At 37.9% G+C, this 25,113-nt stretch overlaps 1 protein-coding gene and 1 long non-coding RNA gene across 2 annotated transcripts in view; one reads left to right on the top strand and one right to left on the bottom strand.

The window, feature by feature from the left end:
• Positions 1 to 11,251, top strand: part of LOC139759455 (solute carrier organic anion transporter family member 4C1-like) — a 74,828-nt gene extending 63,577 nt beyond the window's left edge. The window contains exons 14-17 of the mRNA XM_071681602.1: positions 420 to 628; positions 3,776 to 3,879; positions 8,977 to 9,078; positions 10,288 to 11,251. Of these exons, the coding sequence (XP_071537703.1) occupies positions 420 to 628; positions 3,776 to 3,879; positions 8,977 to 9,078; positions 10,288 to 10,445 (573 nt within the window). The 3' untranslated portion in view covers positions 10,446 to 11,251. The remainder of the gene's footprint in view (positions 1 to 419; positions 629 to 3,775; positions 3,880 to 8,976; positions 9,079 to 10,287) is intronic.
• Positions 11,252 to 17,459: 6,208 nt separating this feature from the next.
• Positions 17,460 to 25,113, bottom strand: part of LOC139759453 (uncharacterized) — a 28,878-nt gene continuing 21,224 nt past the window's right edge. The window contains exon 2 of the long non-coding RNA XR_011715057.1: positions 17,460 to 24,500. This is a non-coding gene — a long non-coding RNA (uncharacterized lncRNA). The remainder of the gene's footprint in view (positions 24,501 to 25,113) is intronic.

Genomic DNA, 25,113 nt, shown 5'->3' with positions numbered 1-25,113 from the left:
TCCTGTGGTAGAGAAATAGTTTTTCATTCTTCATCACTCACATTTATATTCACTCACTTACCTAGTATATCTGCATATGTCAGTAGAAATGTAGCTACAAGACATTAACAGGAGTATGATATAGTTCAGATAGCTTGTTATAACAGTGATACACTTTTCTAAAATCTCAGCTTGCAAAGGCTGTCTCTTACTAAATTGTCTTAAAGATAGATGCAACATTTTATTTACTGAGGTTTACTGTTCTTGCAGTAAGATGTAGTTTGGCAAATTAGGCTATCATTCTTTAATTACTCTTTGATTTGATGATCAATGTCAGTATGGTACTGTGTTATCAGTAATGTTTTTTGTTCAGTGTTATACAGATGTAATTATGCAGTTGCCAAATACAAGACTAATCATCATACCATTTCTTGCTCCAGAACAACAGATCCTATATCACACCCCCTGCTGTAATATTAGTCTCTCCTGATGTGACGACAATCGAGAGTGGTACACCTCTCATGGCATCAGCAGAAGACGGGTACTGCCGCCATGACTGTCCCACCTTCTACATGTACTTGGCCCTCACTGTCCTAACCAAGATGACCCTTGCTGCAAGCAGAGTGCCTGTCAATATCATACTCTTCAGGTAGGTCATTTGTCATTAGACTGAAAGGTTGTGATGTTAAGTACTTCAAAAAAGATATTTGTAAGTACATTCAGTCACCTACACATATCTAATCACTTCTTGTTTTGATTGCTATAAAGTGCTGATTTGTAAAGTTAAGCTAATTTTGTAACTTACGGCTCATGAGTGAATATACTATTATCAAATGAAGTACATTTTGTATTTAAAACTCACTGGTCACTTCATAATTACTTATTTGCAGTTACCTATATGTGCTGTGTAGGAAGCAAGTTTACACTCATGTTGCCCCACCTTTTTAACATTCCCAACTATATTATAGCTTCTTAAGTTCATGTATGCTGTCTTCATTAACCATATCTTCAGTTATTTGATTCCACTCTTCCACCACTCTTACACTATAAAAGTACTTCTTTACATTTATTTAATGAGTTTCTTGCTTAATTTCATGTTATGTCCTTTGGTTGTTTTGTGCCTACATATCTGTATGAACTGTTCACTCTACATCATCAGTCTCGTTTAAACTTACAGGTCATGATTATGTCACCTTTCACACTTCTCTCTTCCAAGGTGAGCAAATTTAAAATCTCTAGTCTTCCATTGTAATTCAGCTCTCCTAATTCTGGTACCATTTTTGTTGCCCTCCATTGGACCTTCTCTGTAATCTTTTTGTGCTTCTTTAGTTGCAGTAGCAAACCTGAGAAGCATATTATTTGTTTTGGCCTTATGCAGAATATGAACAGCTTGATAAGTATTTCCTTATCCAAATATTTGGTTGCTATTTTAATATATGCCAGCAGACAGATTGTCTCCCTAAGATTCTCATAATGTGGGTCTTTGGTGACAGGATAGGGATGATATCTACTCCAAAGTCATTGTCAGACTTACAAACCTTAACCTTATTTCGTAGTTGTTGATAATCATATTAAGGCTGTGTTTCACATATTCCCATCCTCATTACTTTACATTTGCTCTGGTTGAATTTCATTAACCATGTACCGAAGCAACTTAGAAGTCTGTTTAGGTCCCCTTGTAAATTTATGCAATCTTCCTCTATTTTCACATCCCTCTTAACATTTGCATCATCTGCCGATATATTCAGGTGGGAATCCATCCCTTCTGGCAAGTCATTTGAACAGATCAAGAAAAGTAATGGTCTCAAAGCAGAACCCTGTAGCACTCTGTTGGTTACCTCAACCCATTTGGAGAAGGCACCTCTGACATATGTCCTTTGATCCTCTCCACTGAGATTATCTTTTATTCATTGAATGAGTTTCTCTTTATTCCTGCCTGATGATTTAGCTTCTTAATCAGCCTTTCATGCAGCAGTGTCAAATGGTTTTGGGAACTTCAGGTACAATTAATCAACCCAGCCTTCCCTTCTGTCAGAGACAGAGCTCCCTAGGGCTGTACTATGTCTTATTCAGGTAATTTTTCCTCAGTAGAGAGTCATCCTTTTGTTTTGAAATTTTCTTTTCCAGAATCTTAGAGACCACACCTATCAATGAGACTGGTCTGTAGTTTATTGCCTGTTCCCAGTCTCCTCTCTTGTAGATAAGAATGAAGTTTGCCCTTTTCCATTCCCTTGGCACTCTGCCTTTCTCCAATGACATCTTGAACAGTATTTTATGAGGTTTATCTTGTGTAACTACACCCATCTTCAGCAAATACAGTGTATGTATGTGTAATTACCTATTTGTACAGTTTGTGGAGAGAGTTTTACATTTGTTGGGATGAAATTTCCAAGCTTTGTTTAGAAACTGCTGGCATGTACAGTCTCATTCGTCAATTATGACCAACTGGTATTTCTTCACATCATTTCTAATTATCTAATTATCATGGCCTTTGGTTACTCTAATGCTGGACCTCTTGAAGAACTCTTCACTGTCATTATCATTCAGCTGACTTTGAAATGTAAAGGCTATTTGTTATCAGTTCTTCTCTCTCTGCTCACTTCCTTGGGAGGCAGCTTTGTTGCCCCAAGCCTCTCATTGTAATTTATTCCTCCTAATTCAGGTACCATCTTAGTTGCTCTTCTCCATAACCTTTCATGCCAGATTTTCAAGGCACAGACCAGTTTTGTATCATGAATTATCTCTGGGGATAGTGGAGAAAGATGACCACCTATGTATCTTGTGTGTCATAGAAAGTGATCAAGAGGTTTAGGAGCAGTGCTCTGGAAATCCTCCCCTCCTGTATTACTTCCCAAAAGAGGGAATGGAGAAAAGAGCCATATGAGTATCTTTTTTTCATCTAAGGCTCAGTCGTCTCTAGATTTTTCCTTGCTCATATGGGAGACAGTGAATATGTTTGAAAGAAAAGAAAGATGTGGCATTGATAGCTTATTAAGCATATCTTTATTTGTATACTTCAGTGTGATCAATATTTGCCTGTGTGTGTGTGAAATTCACTATTTATGATTACATATTTGTAATGTTCAGGGAGGGAGTATTTTCTTATGTGGTCCCATCTCTTGATTATTCTCTGCTATCATATAAGTTCTCGAATTTATGTATAGTGTGTGCATTGACCATAAGGGTATTTCACGTATATTATGATTTATCTTCGTTATCTGCTTTTCTTCTAGCATGTTGCTCTGACTTCGTGTTTGAATTTGGTGTTTTTCCTTTGTGTTCATTTATTACAGTGCCATAGATTGCCAGTGTCTACATTGTATATTTCGTCTAATTGGCAGTCATGTTTTCCTTACCCATATTGTGTCCACTTTAATTCAGGTAGCATATCTCATCACTATGTATGTCAATCTACATTTCATGCATATGCTAGGAAGATAGGTGGAAAGGCTTATAGGAAGAGACAAGAGATGGAAGAGAAATCTGCACCTTTGTTGTACAAAGGAGGTATCATAAGTCAATCCTTTTGTGATTGGTCTTTACATAGAAACTATGGGAAGCAGTAGCTGGGCACTTGCTACAAGTCCAGGTCTTAGGAGATGGGACACACACAAAGAGCTGATGGGAGCAGTGTCTTTGCTTGTTTCTTTGTGTGTCTGCACTAAGGTTTAAGATTTGAGTTCTTCTTGCACAACCATCTTAATCAGTAGTTAATACACATGAATGTATGTTTAAACTTACTTACTATAAGTGTATTGTGTGATATTTGTAACATTTTTTCACCATCTTGGTGCAGATGTGTGGAGGAACGGGATAAGGACTTGGGTCTTGGGGTGTTTAATGCAGCTTTGGCCTTGGCTGCTTCTATACCTGCCCCCATAGTCTTTGGCTGGGCTATAGGTAAGGACAATTTTTAGTGCATATATCCATTCATGGCTTCTCATTACTTCACTTAAGACCAAGTAATTGAATTTATTTAGAAATTCTTTCTGCAGTTTTCATATGTTTTCAAATTTTTTTCCACTCATTTTGTCTCTTGTTCTTATCTCTTACCTCTGATCTTACTCACCAGTTCCCTGTCCTCATCTTTAGCTTCTCTTCTTGTTGTCGTCAGCTTCAGTATGTGACTTTGCTGTTCTTTCAAGTACAATTACTAACCATCAGAAGATCCTGATCATCCCCGTGTGTTATTCTTAAATCTTCTTTGCACTACCCGCACCTTACTTTACCGTACCATACCCTTTCTTAAAGTCACAGTCCTTATTACTTTTCACATCTTATTTGCTTTGCCCACACCTTACCGTACCTACCTTATCCTCTCTTAAAGTCACATTCCTTAATTTCTCTCACATCCCCATATGCTGCAATCTTTCTCCATACTTTCTTTACCTTCTTTTCTTTCATGCTTTTCAGCAGTTATGCATGGTCACTATACTCATCCCTTCTTTTTTTTAGTATGTTACAGGCAAAAGCTTGCATCATAATGGCCATCTCAGTTGAAAAGTAAGATAATAGATTATATCAGTGAAATTTTATCCCTGGGGATAGGGGAGAAAGAATACTTCCCACGTATTCCCTACATGTCGTAGAAGGCAACTAAAAGGGAAGGGAGCGGGGGGCTGGAAATCCTCCCCTCTCGTTTTGTTTGTTTGTTTGTTTGTTTGTTTTTTTTCCCCCAAAAAAGAAGGAACAGACAAGGGGGCCAGGTGAGGATGTTCCTTCAAAGGCCCATTCCTCTGTTCTTAACGCTACCTCGCTGTCGCGTGAAATGGCGAATAGTATGAAAAAAAAAAATCAATGAAATTCAAGAAGGGTTAAATTGAGCTTCTTAGGTGTTTGTAAACCCATCTCATATAGGTGCAGATGTTACAGGAAGAGTTAAATTCAAAAGATGTAATAGAATTCGACAGTTTTGTTGTATAAGAAAAGAAGATGGTTTTATATCAGTCAATCCTTGTATGGTTGTTTTTCACGTACAAGCTAGAGAAAGCAGCAGTCAGGCAAAGGACAGTATGATAATATGGAACATATGCAGACAGCTCATGAGAGTAGTGGCTAAAGGAGTACTTGTAAAACAGAGGAAAGCAACATTGAGGTGGATGGAAAAGGGTGGTTGAAGAGAAGGGAAAGCAAAAGAGATAATGAGTTTGATGGCTTTTGATTCCGTTGCAGCTAAGAGACAAATGGAAGTGCCATCTCAAATATGAGCAGTACTCCATACTTGGATGAAGATACTGGGGTAAATGAGACCCTCTGTTAATGTGGAACAGCTGCACTCAAGAAAAATTATTGAGACACCTATGCAACACCCCTAGGTTTTTTCAGGTTTTTGGACACCCCCCCCCCTCCAAAAAAGAAAAAAAAACGTTTAGGGAAATAACTTTTGCAAATGTTCACTGTGTGAGATTTCCAATATAAAGTGAAGGATATGGTTGTGCTCACCATGTTTATGTTATTGCAGGGTTGAATTGATATGTTTTGAAATTGAAGAAAATTCACTTTCTTCAGTTTTATGTAATTTTTCCTTACCTTTCACTCTGCTCGGATAATTTTCCCTTCTTTTTGTTTCGATGTTATCTCACCCTCAGCTGTACTTACTGTCCCTTTCACTGACCTCACTTTCCCTTTCTTTTTATCAATGTCCAACAGATTTCCTTTTCTCCCTTCTGTAAGTTGTTTACTGTAGACTCACTTTTATGTAATGCACTTTTATCATATGTACTAGAACATGTTTTTGGTTATAACCATTGTTATGCTTCTTGTTAGTTTGTCATAATAATTGTTGATATGCCTATTCTTATTTGCTTTTTATTTGATTAAGCTACAGATCTTTTATTCTTAACCGTCAGATATTTCATTTTAATTTTTCTCTCATTTGTAGTTTGCCCCAGGAGTAGGAGATATATTCCCAAGGAATATTTGGGTTGGAATGAATATAAGAGGTAGAACCCTCTAACCCTGGTGAGAACACTGACTCTTCTCATCCATTGACATCTGCCCAACTTGATAGTGGCTGCTTGCTCATTTTGGGCTTGCCCTTGACCAGTCAAAGATTGCTATAGAAATTATATCACTTACCCATTGGCTTTTGGCCACTGAAAGCTTACTTATTTTCCAGGTCACACAATGTCAGGACATTCAAGTGTGGTAGATGAATGGTATAGAATGACTGAGGACATGGTTAATGCATACAGCATGCATAAACTTTAGAATTGTGTAATAGTAGAGAATGTTCAAGAGATGGAACCCTGGCAAGTGTAAGACTCCCTTCCTGTACAGTACAAATAGGTTTTTACATTTGAAATGTATGAACAACAAAAAAAGCATCTCAACTCAAAATTGACTGCGAACATTTACTGATGAGGCATTAGTAGTAGCTGCACCCCAGTTTCACCATTTTCACTGACAACTGGACCCCCACCAGGGTTCCCACAGTGTCAATGGGATTTTTTTTGACAAGTTAGGCACTCTTAAACTCTGAGCTCCATTTTGCAGAGACAATCTTGCATCTTACCTTTTCTGCATGATAGTTGAAATCAAATCCCATGTCACTCTCATCTGTATTTCTTTACTCTTTATTTGGATGAAATTTCATTAACTGTATATTTAACCACACCTACATCTTGTCTAGATATTGCTTTTGACTTTATACCATTCTGTGCCCTGGACTTCATCCATAAGACATATTAAAGTAGGAATCAAGCCTGTTTGTCACATAATTCAGTAATAACTGTGGCCTTGATACTAAACCCTAAGGAATTACATATGTAGTGGTTGAGAGAGCAGAAGAGGGTGTGTTGAAATGGTTTGGACATAAGGAGAGAATGAGTGAGGAAAGATTGACAGAAAGGATATTATGTTTCAGAGGTGTAGGGAACAAGGAGAAGCAGGAGACCAAATTGATGATGAAAAGATGGAGTGAAAAAGATTTTGAGCAATCGGGGCATGAGAGGTATGCAAGGAATAGAGTGAATTGGATCGATGTGGTATACCAGGGTCGATGTGCTGTCAGTGGACTGAACCAAGGCATGTGAAGCATCTGGGGTAAACCATGGAAAGGTCTGTGGGGCCTGGATGTGGATTAAGGAGCTTAGGTTTCAGTGCATTACACATGACAGCTAGAGACTGAGTGTGAACGAATGTGGCCTTTTTTTGTCTGTTTTCCTGGTGCTACCTTGCTGAAGCGGGGAAATATATATATATATATCATAGGGTGGGGGAGGGGGCGAAAGTTCTGGGAGCGTTGAAAAATGTGTGGAAGTCGAGAACATTATCTTGGAAAGCAAAAATGGGCATGTTTGAAGGAATAGTGGTTCCAACAATGTTATATGGTTGCGAGGCGTGGGCTATAGATAGAGTTGTGCAGAGGAGGGTGGATGTGCTGGAAATGAGATGTTTGAGGACAGTATGTGGTGTGAGGTGGTTTGATCGAGTAAGTAATGAACAGATAAGAGAAATGTGTGGTAATAAAAAGAGTGTGGTAGAGAGAGCAGAAGAGGGTGTTTTGAAATGGTTTGGTCACATGGAGAGAATGAGTGAGGAAAGATTAACGAAGAGGGTATATGTGTCAGAGGTGGAGGGAACGAGGAGAAGTGGGAGACCAAACTGGAGGTGGAAAGATGGAGTGAAAAAGATTTTGAGTGATTGGGGCCTGAACATGCAGGAGGGTGAAAGGCGTGCAAGGAATAGAGTGAATTGGAACAATGTGGTATACCGGGGTCAATGTGCTGTCAATGAATTGAACCAGGGCATATGAAGCATCTGGGGTAAACCATGGAAAGTTTTGCGGGGCCTGGATGTGGAAAGGGAGCTGTGGTTTCGGCGCATTATACATGACAGGTAGAGACTAAGTGTGATCGAATGGGGTCTTTGTTGTCTTTCCCTAGCGCTACCTTGCGCACATGCGGGGGGAGGGGGTTGTCATTTCATGTGTGGTGGGGTGGCGATGGGAATGAATAAGGGCAGACTATGAATTATGTACATGTATAGGGGATAGGGGATAGGGGAGAAAGAATACTTCCCACGTATTCCCTGCATGTCGTAGAAGGCGACTAAAAGGGGAGGGAGCGGGGGGCTGGAAATCCTCCCCTCTTGTTTTTTTTTAATTTTCCAAAAGAAGGAACAGAGAATTGGGCCAGGTGAGGGTATTCCCTCAAAGGCCCACTCCTCTGTTCTTAACGCTACCTCGCTAATGCGGGAAATGGCGAATAGTTTGAAAGAAAAGAAAAGAAATATATATGTATATGTCTGTGTGTGTATATAAATGTATATATTGAGATGTATAGGTATGTATATTTGCGTGTGTGGACGTGTAATCATATACATGTGTATGTGGGTGGGTTGGGCCACTCTTTCGTCTGTTTCCATGTGCTACCTCGCTAATGTGGGAGACAGTGACAAAGCAAAATAAATAAGTAAATGATATATATACATTAGTGGATGGGCCATTGTTCTTCTGTTTCCTGATACTACTTCGCTGACATGGGCAACAGCGATTATGTATAATGAAAATGATTATATACTTTCACCTAATCAGAAAAGGTATGTCCCTGGATGAGGCCCCTGGTGCTGCCTAATAATGTAACTTTTGATCCATTTGAATGATTATCTCTTATCTGAGTAGATATCCCTGACCAAGAAATTGTTCAGTTGTTACCTGATTCTTTTTCTCTGTAATTCACCAGGTGTGCTTTTAAGTAAAAAGTCTCTACCATAGCAGAAAGCAGTTTCCCCTTTCCTTACCCTACACTTATTTCCTGTATATTATTCTCCAAGGTATTGCTTTCTCTTTCATGGCAGTCCTGTAGATTAGTAATGAATGATATCTTTCAAAATCTATTATTGCATCTTATTTTAATAGATCTCACTCATCAAGAAATCATCCAGATAAATCCTGATTATTTTCATTATGATCTCTAGACTGTGTATGGGTGACAAAGGTCCTTAGTTTAAAGTGAATTTCCTATCTCTGTTCTCACTATTGTCTCTTCTGTACAGACCACTCTTGTCGCCTGTGGGAGCAGAAGTGTGGACGACAAGGTTTCTGCTGGCTTTATGACCTTGACGCCTACAGGCATATTCTCCACGGCATTCCTGCAGGTTAGGTCACAGGGCAAGGGAATTAGAAACAGGGTCTTAGATGGAAAAGAAGATAAAAAAAGGAGGCTTTGAGGTAGTAAGTGAGGGAGGGAAAAAAACGAAAGTAACAAGGAAAAAGGATGATGTGAGGAAGGTGGTAGATCAGAAGTCAAAAGAAGGAAGAGGGCATAGAAAACAGAATTGCAGATATTAAAAGGTATCTGAGCTGTATATTGGAATTAAAATAGCAATATGGAGAAGCTAACAGAAGGGTTAAAGGATCTCATTAGTATGGCTCAGTGTTTATTTGTTGATCTGTTTGTTAGAGATTTATTTAATCATGGAAATTATCTTAATATCAGTAACACAGAGACAGATCATATGAATCAACATAGAAAGTGATATTTTCAGATATGAACCATCTCATGATATAATCATGATTTGTATGAAGTTAAGTATTTGAACAAACATTGCCACCTACAATCTTCTAAATCTAAAGTGAAAAAGCTGGTTCCATGCTATATCTTACATTATAATCATTCTCCTTTCATTAGAGTACTGGTCTGGTGTTATGATGGTGTTCTCTTTCTTCTCTGAAATACCAGTGATAAATGTAAAAGAGGCAATGTACATTCCATATTGATGATGGCACAGATGGGGAATATTTACATTTGACACTGAAGCAAAACTTTCTTCTGCAGAAGGTGTGCAAGCTGTAAAGTGGATGGAAGCAAAAATTACTGGGGAATAGCTGCATATTTCTTTGCTAATGTGGATTTTTACAAAGGGCAGATTGGTGAGGAGGAATCAACCGCTGATGCTGGAGAGGATGATTTGATTATTTTTATTTACATAATATTTTCATATGACTTGCTTCTACGTAGTGGACTTTGTGGGCTTCTTCAGCTGTAATGTTCTCTTTTAGGGAAAGTGACAGTTTTTATTATGAACAGTAACTCTGAAGTTTTCTTTGAAAAAACGTAGAATGCCATGTTCAAAGATTTCATATATTTTTTTTGTAGCAAGATGTCCTGTTAATGTTAGTTACACTTTTAGAGAGCCCATTTATTCAGCATATATATACAACTGAACAGCAGCACTCTGTGTTTGAACAATAAAGTATCAAGATAGATTTGCATGAGTGTTTGTTCCATTTACACTTTTAGGTGTTACTTGCAAAATATCAAAATAGTATTTTAATGAATTTCTATGTTTTATACATATTTTCAGGTCTGATGGCTTGTTGCTTGCTAACAGAACTCATTCTTCTCTCACTACATAAGTCCATCCACCTCTATGGTGAGGAAGAGAAGAAAACCCCTAGCACACAGCTCATTGACAGAAATAGCAGCGAGGAAGAAAACAAATTTGACATAGATGCTTGCTGATAATGAATTAATACATAATGTATTGATTGAAAGCAGTGTATGGTGCGAGTGACTCCTCATCCATTCAGTTTTTCCAGTTTTCAAACTTCTTCAAAGGTATTCTCTTGCAGCACTGTAAAGGTCAAAGTTCAATGAGTCTTTTGTCCATGCTGTATCAAAAGCAGGGAATTAGTTAGCCACTTTGATGGTGCTGTTTTTCAGTATTTTATGTTTCATTTCAAGTACCTTTACAAAATCTTATTTCCTACATACTGCCAACATGCATGTAATTCAAATTCCCAGTAACCTTTAACTACAGTATCTGAAATACTTTTTTATGAGAAAGACTCTACTTAGTTTATGATCTAACAAAGTGGTACTGTAGAATGTATGTAGTTAGTCTGCAACATATTACATGAAGAACAGTTATTCATTATCTTATGATAACGGTAAATTTCAGTATACAGCAGCTCAATATATGTAAATTTATAATATGCACATGAATATTTTGCATCTTTATTCTTTTAGCTCTTTTCATTAATGCAAAAAAAGAAAGCTTTTGGTCTGTTGTGTTTGGGGGAGGAAATATGACTTTGGAAGGAAAATCCCTCTCCATAAGCCATGTGCGGAATCACCCAAGTTGGTATTAATTTACAGGAAGGAGTTTAAATTCATGTTACCCAGCTTGTAGTCCCTCATTTCTTAATCTTATGAGACTGCCATATTATCATGGTTCCCTTAACCATTCACTGTCACCATAAAATCTGGCTTTCCAATCTACTGTATTGTGCTGTCTTTTAGTTAAAAATCAAAAGTGATATATATATATATATATATATATATATATATATATATATATATATATATATATATATATATATATATATATATATATATATATTTTTTTTTTTTTTTTTTTTTTTTTTTTTGCCGCTGTCTCCCGTGTTTGTGAGGTAGCGCAAGGAAACAGACGAAAGAAATGGCCCAACCTACCCCCATACACATGCCTTGATTCAATCCACTGACAGCACGTCAACCCCGGTATACCACATCGCTCCAATTCAGACATATACATATATACACATGTACATAATTCATACTGTCTGTATATATAGGTATGAATATTTGCGTGTGTGGACGTATATGTATATACATGTGTATGTCAGTGGGTTGGGCCATTCTTTCGTCTGTTTCCTTGTGCTACCTTGCTAACGCGGGAGACAGCGACAAAGCTAAATAAGAAATATAAATAAATTTGTCATTTCCTATATTAGCAAGGTAGCATCAAGAATGGATGACAGAGCATTAGAAGGGAAGATCCCCACTTGGTCCCCTTCTCTGTTCCTTCTTTTGGAAAAGCAAAACAAAAGGGGAGGATTTCCAGCCCCCTGCTCCCACCCCGTTCAGTCACCTTCTATGACACGCAGGGAATACTTGGGCAGTATTCTTTCTCCCCTAGCCCCAGGGATAATATGTTGAAATGGTTTAGACATGTGGAGGGAACAAGTGAGGAAAGGTTTACAAAGAGGATAGAAGTTAACGTTAGAGGTGGAGGGAACAAGGAGAAGCAGGAGACCAAGTTGGAGGTGGAAGGATGGAATGAGAAAGATTTTCAGCGATTGTGGCCTGAACATGCAGGAGGGTGAGAGGGGTGTAGGTAATAGTTTGAATTGGAATAATGTGGTATACTGAGGTTGACATGCTGTCAATGGACTGAATCAGGGCATGTGAAACATCTGGGGTAAACCATGGGAAGGTCTGTGGGGCCTGGATGTGGATAGGGAGCTGAGGTTTCAGAACATTACACATAACAGCTAGAGACTGACTATGGACAAATGTGGCCTTTTTTGTCTGTTTTTCTGGCACTACCTCGCTGAAAGGGGGATGGAGGGGGCAGTGATCCTGTTTCCTGTGGGATGGGATGGCGCCAGGAATGGATCGAAGGCAAGCAAGTATGAATATGTACATATGTTTATGTCTGTGTAGGTGTATATGTTGATATGTATATGTATGTGGTTAGGCGTGTATGTATATATATGAGTGGATGGATATTTCTTTGTCAGTTTCCTGGCACCAACTTGCTCATGTAGGAAATGGCAATCAAGCATAATAATGATATATATATAGCAAGGTAGCGTAAGGAAACAGACAAAAGAATGGCCCAACCCACCCACATACACATGTATAATACATATACGTCCACACACGCACATGTACATACCTATACATTTCAACGTATACATATATGTACATACTCAGACATATACATAGATACACATGTACATAATTAATATATGCTGCCTTTATTCATTCCTGTCACCACCCCGCCTACATGAAATGACAACCCCCTCCCCCCGCATGCACGCGAGGTATTGCTAGGAAAAGACAACAATGGCCACATTTGTTCACACTCAGTCTCTAGCTGTCATGTGTAATGCACTGAAACCACACCTCCCTTTCCACATCCAAGCCCCATAAAACTTTCCATGGATTACCCCAGACGCTTCACATCCCCAGGTTCAATCCATTGACAGCACATCGACCCCAGTATACCACATCATAACAATTCACTCTATTCCTTGTACGCCTTTCACCCTCCTGTATGTTGAGGCCCTGGTCGCTCAAAATCTTTTTCACCCCATCTTTCCACTTCCAATTTGGTCTCCCACTTCTCCTCGTTCCCTCCACCTCTGACACATATCCTCTTTGTCAATCTTTCCTCACTCATTCTCTCCATGTGACCAATCCATTTCAAAACACCTTCTGCTCTCTCAACCACACTCTTTTTATTACCAGACATCTCTTTCTTACCCTTTCATTACTTACTCGATCAAACCACCTCACACCACATATTGTCCTCAAACATCTCATTTCCAACATATCCACCCTCCTCCACACAACTCTATCTATAGCCCACGCCTCGCAACCATATAGCATTGTTGGAACCACTGTTCCTTCAAACATACCCATTTTTGCTTTCCAAGATGATGTTCTTGCCTTCCACACATTTTCCAATGCTCCTAGAACTTTTGCCCCCTCCCCCACCCTGTGACTCACTTCCGCTTCCATGGTTCTATCCGCTGCCAAATCCACTCCCAGATATCTAAAACACTTCACTTCCTCCAGTTTTTCTCCGTTCAAACTTACCTCCCAATTGACTTGTCCCTCAACCTGCTGTACCTGATAACCTTGCTCTTATTCACATTTACTCTCAGCTTTCTTCTTTCACACACTTTACCAAACTCAGTCACCAGCTTCTGCAGTTTCTCACCCAAATCAGCCACCAGCACTGTATCATCAGCGAACAACAACTGACTCACTTCCCAAGCCCTCTCATCCACAACAGACTGCATACTTGCCCCTCTCTCCAAAACTCTTGCATTCACCTTCCTAACAACCCTATCCATAAACAAATTAAACAACCATGGAGACATCACACACCCTTGCCGCAAACCAACATTCGTTGAGAACCAGTCGCTTTCCTCTCTTCCTACTCATACACATGCCTTACATCCTTGATAAAAACTATTCACTGCATCTAGCAACTTGCCTCCCACACCGTATATTATTAATACCTTCCACAGAGCATCTCTATCAACTCTATCATATGCCTTCTCCTGATCCATAAATGCTACATACAAATCCATTTGCTTTTCTAAGTATTTCTCACATACATTCTTTAAAGCAAACACGTGATCCACACATCCTCTACCACTTCTGAGACTACACTGCTCTTCCCCAATCTGATGCTCTGTACATGCTTTCACCCTCTCAGTCAATATCCTCCCATATAATTTCCCAGGAATACTCAACAAACTTATACCTCTGTAATTTGAGCACTCACCTTTGTCCCCTATGCATGCATTGATATGGGTGAAACTGAAAGTGAATGGAGAGAGATGGGTGATTATTGGTGCCTATGCACCTGGGCATGAGAAGAAAGATCATGAGAGGCAAGTGTTTTAGGAGCAGCTGAGTGAGTGTGTTAGTAGTTTTGATGCACGAGACTGGGTTATAGTGATGGGTGATTTGAATTCAAAGGTGAGTAATGTAACAGTTGAGGGAATAATTGGTGTACATGGGGTGTTCAGTGTTGTAGATGGAAATGGTGAAGAGCTTGTAGATTTGTGTGCAGAAAAAGGACTGGTGATTGGGAATACCTGGTTGAAAAAGAGAGATATACATAAGTATATGTATTTAAGTAGGAGAGATGGCCAGAGAGCATTATTGGATTACGTGTTAATTGATAGGCATGCAAAAGAGAGACTTTTGGATGTTAATGTGCTGAGAGGTACAACTGGAGGGATGTCTGATCATTATCTTGTGAAGGCGAAGGTGAAGATTTATAGAGGTTTTCAGAAAAGAAGAGAGAATGTTGAGGTGAAGAGAGTGGTGAGAGTAAGTGAGCTTGGGAAGGAGACTTATGTGAGGAAGTGCCAGGAGAGAGTGAGTACAAAATGGAATAAGGCGAGAGCATAGAACGTAAGGGGAGTGGGGGAGGAATGGGATGTATTTAGGGAAGCAGTGATGGTTTGTGCAAAAGATGCTTGTAGCATGAGAAGCATGGGAGGTGGGCAGATTAGAAAGGGTTGTGAGTGGTGGGATGAAGAAGTAAGATTATTTGTGGAAGAGAGGCATTTGGACAAGTTTTGCAGAGAAATAGTCCAAATGACTGGGATTTGTATAAAAGAAAGAGGCAGGAGGTCAACAGAAAGGTGCAAGAGGTTAAAAAGAGGGCAAAATGAGAGTTGGGATGAAAGAGTATCATTAAATTTTAGGGAGAGTAAAAAGATCTTTTGGAAGGAGGTAAATAAAGTGCATAAGACAAGAGAACAAATGGGAACATCAGTGAAGGGGGCTAATGGGGAGGTAATAACAAGTAGTGGTAATGTGAGAAGGAGTGAGTATTTTGAGGATTTGTTGAATGTGCTAGGTGATAGAGTGGCAGATATAGGGTGTTTTGGTCAAGGTGGTGTGCAAAGTGAGAGGTTTAGGGAGAATGGTTTGGTAAACAGAAGAGGTAGTAAAAGCTTTGCAGAAGATGAAAGCCAGCATGGCAGTGGGTTTGGATGGTATTGCAGTGGAATTTATTAAAAAAGGGGGGTGACTGTGTTGTTGACTGGTTGGTGAAGATATTCAGTGTATGTATGGTTCATGGTAAAGTGCCTGAGGATTGGCGGAATGCATGCATAGTGCCATTGTACAAAGGCAAAGGGGATAAAGGTGAGTGTTCAAATTACAGAGGTATAAGTTTGTTGAGTGTTCCTGGGAAATTATATGGGAGGGTATTGATTGAGAGGGTGAAGGCATGTACAGAGCATCAGATTGGGGAAGAGCAGTGTTGTTTCAGAAGTGGTAGAGGATGTGTGGATCAGGTGTTTGCTTTGAAGAATGTATGTGAGAAATACTTTGAAAAACAAATGGATTTGTATGTAGCATTTATGGATCAGGAGAAGGCATATGATAGAGTTGATAGAGATGCTCTGTGGAAGGTATTAAGAATATATGGTGTGGAAGGCAAGTTGCTAGAAGCAGTGAAAAGGTTTTATTGATGATGTAAGGCATGTGCACAAGTAGGAAGAGAGGAAAGTGATTGGTTCCCAGTGAATGTCGATTTGGGGCAAGGTCTCTATATCCTATTTAAGGCCAAAACCAAAATATGCTCCTTTACTTTGGTCACTGCTTGTATATTTAAAGAAGCATTAGGATGTAATGGAGAAGGTCCAGAGAAGGATAACAAAGATAGTACTAGAATTAAATGAGCAGCTGCAAAGTAAGGTCAGATGCCTTAAGTTTGTCCATCATGGAAGGGAGAAGAGTAAGGAGTGACTTTATACCTTTTAGCATTTAAACCAGTTCATTAAAATAGACCAGAATTTTCAACCTTTTTTTGGTGAAGGAACCTTTAAGCAACCTGCAGCATCCTCTTTTTCCATTTCCCCCCCCTTCCTTTGATTATTATTTGTGTTACTGGACTGGAAGATTTTTACACTTATGTTGCCTTGTCTCTTAAGCTTGTAATTTGTGCCATGTCTTTCTTTCTATGTGTACACACACACACACACACACACACACACACACACACACACACACACACACACACACACACACACACACATTCACCCAAGTTTATGCTAAGTATCCATTTATTGAGCATCCCCAAGTGGAGGATGAACTTCTGGGTTAGGTGTGAACCAACTGTCATGCCCAGAATTCAAATCCACCCAGATCCAGCCCTGGGTTGGCCTGTGCTGAACCATGGACAAAAACACTAACCACTACACCATGGAGCAATTTTATGGCAACCATTAACCAAGTTCTTGTGCAAAGTGTTCCACATATGAAATATGAACAGCTTGGCTTCAAAACTTTTTTATCGCAGAATTCTTTTTAACTCTTGAAGGATGCTTGCAGAACCCTTGGGTCTTAGTGAACCCTAGCTGAAAAACTGATGTAGACAGAGAACAGTTCAAAGAGATGCAAGGATACAACACACAAAGACTATAACATGAAATTTAGCATAACTTATAAGATGTAAAGAGATATTTTCATAATGATATTGGAAGAATGGAATAAATGAAATTATGCATAAATTTAGAAAGTTGTACAGGTTACTGGGCCCTATAAGAGCAGAAGGTCTTTCTTGCAAAATACAATAAGTTCTCAGGAATGAGTTTCACAGATATAGATTGATAGACACACATTTCCCATTAGAGTGAGCTAGCATCAGGAATAGGTGCCTGATCCTTTGAAGATTTGACAAGGATGCTATAGTACTTTTGTTCCTGCTGTTAGAAAGTGATATTACGAGACGAGGGGGATTTCCAGATATCTATCCCCACTCTTCTTGATTATCTTGGATTTTATTTTTACATTCCTATAAGCAACATGGATTCATATGTTGTTTCCATATTTTTTTCTTGAAAGAAATTTGTACTCCACTTTTTGTTTTTGTTTTCCTTTATTGAATATGGAAGTCTTTATGCTCAGAGCTGACCATGAAACTACAAATTTGAGGACATAAGAAAGATCATATACGTGACATATACTCTTTATTTGTATAATTTTGTTCATCAGGTATACTTATACCAAATACCTTTCTAATGGATATATTCAATAACATATTTTCATTTGACACTGATATGATATATTCCAAAGTAATCGTCAATATATTGGCTACATTCTTATGCATGTAAGTAGGCAATGCAGGTATCCTCTTATGGTGAATTTTTTTTTTTATTTTTTACTTGAAAACTGTTTTTGTAAACAAATGCTACTAAACAAAGAAGAAACGAAAAAGTAAACAAAATGATAAACAACAAAATTATTGCAAATAACAAAATCAACGAAAAACAAAAGTTCCCAAGCAGCCACAACTGTAGCTGCACAAGAATTTTTCAGAATAATATCAACATGGTAGTTACTCTAAAGTAATAATTAACATAATATATGTACTTAACATGTAATGTAAAAAAAGATTAAAAAGATAGCAAATGCTAAAAGTAAGTATAACTTAACATGAGTAATGAACTGAATTTGAAGGAAAGGACAAACCTAAGTTTTCTAAACTTGCTGGTCACTAGATTTGTAGAGATGTATAGGTAGGGAAGAGAGGCAAAACTTGGAATATTTGGAGAATAAAAATAGTCTCTAGTAAAGAGAAAAGGGTTACATTAAACAAGAAAATGTATGTATAAGAAATAAATACTTGAACTTAAATACAATATTACAGAATAGTAATGAAAAGAAGTACTGGCCCAGGAACAGTAAATTCTCAGACTGTTTATTATTTTCCAAGAGAGTTAATGGCAATAGGAAAATAAGGTTTGTGGGAGGAAAGTCTGACATTCTAGATCAGGTAATGGGAACGAGGGTTCCTGAAGGATCAGATAAACCAGGTCAGCTTGTCCATAGGTGGCTTATGCTAATGGAAGACATGATTTAGGAAGCTGTATTGCTTTCCTGTGATATAACTCAAATTTTTTTTAGCTCTAAGAAAAACTGAAGAAAGTTCATTATATATATGATGGCCTCTATATAGGATTATTTTCACAAACATTCTAAATCTGACTAAGAATTTGGTTTAAAGTCAAAGTAACTTCATTGTCCACATGAGATTAACTTTAAAAAGTTGTATATAATTATTTCACTTCATATTTTTACAGTTGATTCCTCAAATTTGGGGAAAACAATTTTCAACAAAAAACAACACAAGCCCTCTGGCCTTAAACAAAGGCATAGTAAAAAAAAGTATATGAAAAAAAAATTGGACACTGCTGCTGAAGTGACATCTTTGTAATACAATATAATCAACTGAATGGTAAGATTACTATATGAAACATTTTTCTTTTTTTTGGGTGTCATTATAAAGAAGTCATCATGTATATCAAAGAGCAAAACTTAATTTAATAACAAGTACAATAGCAAATACAATCTATAGTAATCAAAAGAAGATATATCAACTGAAGATGAGTATATAATTGAAAAGAAAATTTATAAGGAAAAACTTGAAAGCATAAATGAAGTAACACTCCTCCAGGTATACATTAATACACTACTAGAACAGCAAGTGAAAAATGCTTTATTACAAATGAATGGAGGAGAAATGAAGAGCAGCACATATTGGTCAGAAAAACTAAAAATATTTAAAAAAGATGTAAGAGGGAAGGGAATGACTGGCATGAAGATATATCAATAATAATGATGGCAAGACCTAAAATACAGTAATGATAAAAAGGAAGAGGAAATACTGCCGGTCACATTTTTTGTAAAATTAAAACTACAAAGAAAGTATGAAATGTAATTAAAGTAACTCAATGGTAGACTAACACTAATTATGATTTTATATTCAAAATAACGATGGCAAATGCCATCAAGCTACTTTTGGTTATAATACCAATAGGATTACATTAGATTCTTTGACTGGCCTTGAACCTTGTTGAACCTAACATGTATCATTGTGTGGGGTCAGGACAAAGGCCATTCTCATTATACCCTAGACACCATTTACTTTTAACCTATACTTTTGTTTCAAGCTGCTAAGGCCATCAGTCCATCATCACTACAACACCATTGGCCCAGCTTAGGTGCAATGGCACTTTTCCGGCAAAATTAGTTTTTATGCATATTAATACAGAGATCATCAACATTATTATGTAGATGACAAAATTGATGCTTAAAATGATAAACAGAAAATAAATCATAACCCTCATAACTATTTACTGTATTCACTACAAACTAAGTAGAAAAATAGATACAAACATAAGGACAGAATATGTAAAACATTAATACAGACATAAACCTTGATAGGCGTATTAGGCAGGTACCAATACTAGAAGAAACTATAAATATGAATAAATGATACTGAGATATTGGTATTAGTAGACAAGTTATGATACTGGGGGCAAATGTAGCAGGAAAAAGAAAGCTAAATAGTAATGATATACATAAAGTTGCAAATATTTGTGTATAGTTATGAGCACAGGAACTATGACCTGGCTGTGTACAGAAACATTTTAGGATGTTGGAAGTATCCTGGGTATAACCTTACAGCCGACTGGGTATTAGTAGTTTTATTGAGGTACCATCAGGGCCAGACCTAGCCTTTTGGGAGCCCAGAGCAAAGTCTCTTTTGAGGGCCCTTCCACCCTTCATAGTCTCCCCCCCCCCCCCAAAAAAAAAGCTCTTTGGGACCAAGCAAATATTCCCGCGGAAAATTTCGAAAATCTTCGATGGCTGGGACAGCATTTCCCGATTTCTAAAGATTTTGCTGTAGCAGTCGGGACTAAGGGACCACGTGAACAGGTGGTTACCCTACGCACCGTGCGTAAAGTGCGTATAGAAAGCGCCACCCCTGGGGACAACGCACTTTCATATTACACGTAAACGCGAAGTTCAGTAGACAACTGTAATAGGTTAACCCCTTACTTTAATCTTTGCATCACTAACTTCAGTGTTAAATCCTAGGACTAAGCTTCATTGAAGTTAGTATATCATGATTATTATCTTAACCGCTGAGTGATCAGCAAATACCATGTACACTACATAGGTGAAGATATTAGCAGTTTCCATGTAATAATCCATGTAATACTACCGCACTGCCATTATTTTCATCATTATCATGGCACAGGTCACAACATTTTCTTCCCATCATCATTGCCACAGACGGGGAATTTATGTCAGCATGCATCAGATGTTTACTTAATATTAAGCTGCTGAATTATGCAAGGCTCCTGATGCTACAAAACCAAAATACGATAAATATTGGAGTACTTGGTTTGATAACGAAGCTCTTGCAAGAGATAGAAATAGATGCACAGCGAAACAAGCAATACAGATTAAATCAGTTAATTCAGCCTACGCCAAAGGAAAAGCTACGGCAAATTAAATTCCCAACAGAGAATGCTTATATATCATATATCGAAATGCTTCGTCTAATAACGTCCTTTCATGATTTCACAATAATATATATATATATATATATATATATATATATATATATATTATATATATATATATATATATATATATATATATGAGAGAGAGAGAGAGAGAATAGATATATGACATGTAAGCATACTTGATGAATAAAGCAGATATTGTATATAATAACTTAAGCATTAAGAGCACCATTGATACTAAGAAGGCACAGCGGCCGCCAATTACAAGGTAAAAAAAATAAACAAGATACAATACAGAAGCAAAATAATATAATGTTGATAGTTTTCTCAACCCAGATGATGCCAGGATAACAACAAGGTACTAAATTATATAGGCAGGTTATAGATTCCTCCCTCATTGTTAGAATGTCCTGTTGTTTGCCTTACTAACTACAAAATTTATCGACTCAGATACATGACTACCGTCAAATTACGAATATCTTTAAACTGAGTTCCCTTGGCATCACGTTTAAAGTAATAGTATTGCATGATGCTGTGGCAAATTGAATAATAATTTTGGACCGGTAAATGAGCGAATATTGTGTAAATTATGAGATTAAATCATTTTTTACTTGCCACAAATTATTACTGCATCTCTATCTTGAATGTAATGTTTTCAGCAGAAGGCATTGCCTCCATCCACTACAGAACATCAAGAGATTTAAAACGAGACTAAATAAGAATATCCAGGATTCTAAAGTCTTTGGTTCTGGGAAAGCATGATAATGACATTAAATATATCTCGAAACAATCCTAGTCATTAACTGACAATTCAGTACTGGGGAGAAAGTATTAGCAAGCAACACCCAAGAATTTACGCTAGCGGGAAGCTGCCACAGGGCTACATGGTCCATTAACACACATCTTAACTAAACCTTTTCATAACTACAAAATTTTTGAATGCGCTTCTGCAAATTTAGAGCTCAAACACTCTCTACTATGAATTTAGGTTCATCTTCAAGAAAATGGATTGCAAGTCTTTATTAATACAATTTTGATTATGAATATTAGGTAGGATGTGAGTGACCTTATAGATTTGATATGAAGTTAATGTACACATCTCAGCGACATCATTGAGAAACATTTGACAGCTCAGTTGAAAAAGCATGGATGGCGATCTTAGGGTTGAAAGTTCGACCCTGTCTTACAATACTTTTACAAGCATCAAAGTTCTGTATAGCATGTTTTTTTTTTTTTTTTTTTTTAGACAAAAGTCCACGTTTACCAGGACTTTTTGTCGCTACATGTGATTAACATTATAACAGACATCAACACGGGGATATCTTGCGAGTCTGCCATTATTTCTCCCTCAAGCTTTCACGAAAATGTACACTAAAACATGGAAGATTTTAATATTCCATGAGCATTTTCTTTTCTTTGCGCGAGTATTACTCTCCTGTCGAGTATAGAAATTATAACAAATTGCAATGGTTACATTCTTAAGAAAAATGAAAAATTACTGAATGATTCCCTCTACCGATCAAAGTGTCTATTAAAGTATGTGATATGGGTAGGATTTTGCATAATCAAAGTGACATCATCCACGGACGTTGATTGGATTCGCTTAAAATATGCAAACATTGAAATTCATATTAGACTTTTACATTTAGTCAAAATTCAGAAATGAATGGACTAAAATCTTGTGTCCAGGCAACAACAGTGTTCTTTGCATCTTGCGAGCCAAGACGTTAAACATGGACAGGAAGGTGCAAGGTGTACGTTCATTTCAAAATACCAGATTTATACTGTGAGCCAGACCTCTAAGAACTCAATTTGTATGGCTGTTTCGATCATCAAATCTTGTCGGACATAAGGTAAGTTGGCAATGTTTAAATTTTGCCTATAAGCTACAATCACAGGCGGGGCCTCTGGGGAGGAATTTTATCAGGAAGTACAAAGTTTGTGTCGGGTTCCCCTTCCCTTCTCCATTACTCATCCTGTCTTTATCCACTACGGTTTTATGCCATGTGATTTAAGAATATGTTAACTATGTAGGCTCACACCCACTTTGAGTCTTGTTTTATGCAGATGTCTCGGATTGAACAGCTGATATCACTAATTATGTCACATGCTCAGAAGATAAACCAAAGTCGTCGGGCAACGTATCGTATTTACGAGCAACTTAAGACAACAAACATCAAATTTTGTATGAAAAAGGAATGTATATCACCCACCCCCTCAGTATATTTGCCCCAGATATGCAGAACCCCATAAAGCGTTAGAAGGAGGAAGGAAACTTACATAAAGTTGTCGAAATGAATTGTCAGCCGAACATTAAATAAAGAGCAACTTTGTGGAGATGGTTCAGCTTACACTGGCTGTATGCTGCCTGATGTATCCTAGTCTAGCTACACTAGCTGTATGCTTCCTGATGTAGCCTCGTTAGATAGTGCACCGTACACTGGCTGTATGCTGCCTGATGTAACAACCTAGAATAGGGTAGTTAAAGTAGCGTTTAGTGATTGACGGAATACGTACGCTGCTCGTTAATGGTAAAGGATCAGTCGTGGACGATCCTGGGACAGAGGGGGAAAAAAAAAGGCTCACTTAAAGCTACCTCCTCCCTCTCAAAAGAAAAAAAATTATGCACCCTAACCAAACCTTGCATAGAAAAACGTTGGAGGTGGGGAGAATAATTAAGGATAAAAATAAAAAAAAGTCTGCTCAATGTGATGGTATTTTGACAGCCCAGTTTTGCATTCAGTAAACTTTCGTAAATGAACAGTTAACATGTTGTGTCTGTCCATTTATCCAGGCCTAGACATGGCACATATATATATATATTCTATTTATTTATTTATTATACTTTGTCGCTGTTTCCCGCGTTAGCGAGGTAGCGCAAGGAAATAGACGAAAGAGTCCTGGGGTTACCCAGGATTTTTTTCCAGAAGCTCTTGCAGCATTGAAGCAACAGAACTTCTGCCCAGGGATTTTTAAAAAGGGGCTTAGGAAGTTCGTGTATATACATTTCTCAAAATGCCCTCCCACAGAAAGGATTCGAATTCCGCACAATTTACGTGAGTACTGGGAACGGTAACCACTCGGCTGTGCGTTCTCAGCAGGCATGTTAATGATTCAGGGTTCGAATCCTTGCTGTTGAAGGGAATTGTGTTCTATGAAGTGTGCGTTCATATGCACTATATATATATATATATATATATATATATATATATATATATATATATATATATATATATATACACCACAATGTGATGCTAGAATAACACTGAATGAAGTTTCTTGGAGTTATGATACCATAGACATAGTTGCTTCGAATTTACATGAATCATTATGATACTAGAAGTATCTTGAGGTGATGAATAGATTAGATTAGTTACTTCACTTGGCTTCTGTTGGTTGGTTCTAGCGAGTTTGGACTTACAATTTTGCAACTTTTTCTAATGATTAATTAGATTAATCAGTTGACTATTTACCTGTTTTCTATTATTGTTATTAACAAATATTTCTTTCTATACATTTCTTTTCGATTCATGCTCGATCTACTTCGGATCGTTCAATATTTTTTTTTCCTTCGTGTTGTTCCTCCTTCATGATGAGCCACTTCGTCCCACCAGCCAATACTCGCATGATCTCTGACGTCATAGATCAGCGGAGCCGTGACGACATCACAGCCGCTCTGAAAGAGAGAAGATTCGCTTGAGAAACAAGATTATAGTGATCAACAGACTGCATTATGAATAATGATGGTATCCTTAGCCATTAGAAAGCATATGCTATTGATGTTAAGCTGGTAATCATAAATTTTGTACAATTTTGTACACCCGCCTCACATGAGCCATTGTGGTATTTCCCAGCTTTCAAGAAATGTTTCCTTTATCATATTCCAAGTTCAAGCACGCCACCCACTCCTGGTTTATAAAGTAGACATTATCCATGTCACAAAGCACCGCCTACACCCAAAACCTCCACCATCATCGCTAAACAAGGCGAAGGTGGGCCAGTGGCGAGGCACTACGGAGCAACCACAATCACTGTTACCAACTTCCCTTGAGTTTTACTTACCTGAGGGTATTGAATATTAGTTGTTCTTACGAAATATATGCTTTAGAGTGTTTCCTGTCATGCCGTTGATATGACACTCAAAGATAACCATATAAGGCTGAGCAAGAGTTAAGATCCCTGAATCGGACCAGAGTGCCGGATGGACGACTCCCCCACATTCAGTAGCCGGCCGGTTCCTTACCATCCCACGCAATATCGTGCACTGCTCTCCCCATGAGTAACATTTA

Source organism: Panulirus ornatus, chromosome 33, assembly GCF_036320965.1.
Source record: "Panulirus ornatus isolate Po-2019 chromosome 33, ASM3632096v1, whole genome shotgun sequence".
NCBI lineage: Eukaryota > Metazoa > Arthropoda > Malacostraca > Decapoda > Palinuridae > Panulirus > Panulirus ornatus.
Note: the sequence above shows the minus strand (reverse complement) of the source record. Positions and strands in the feature narration are given on the sequence as shown.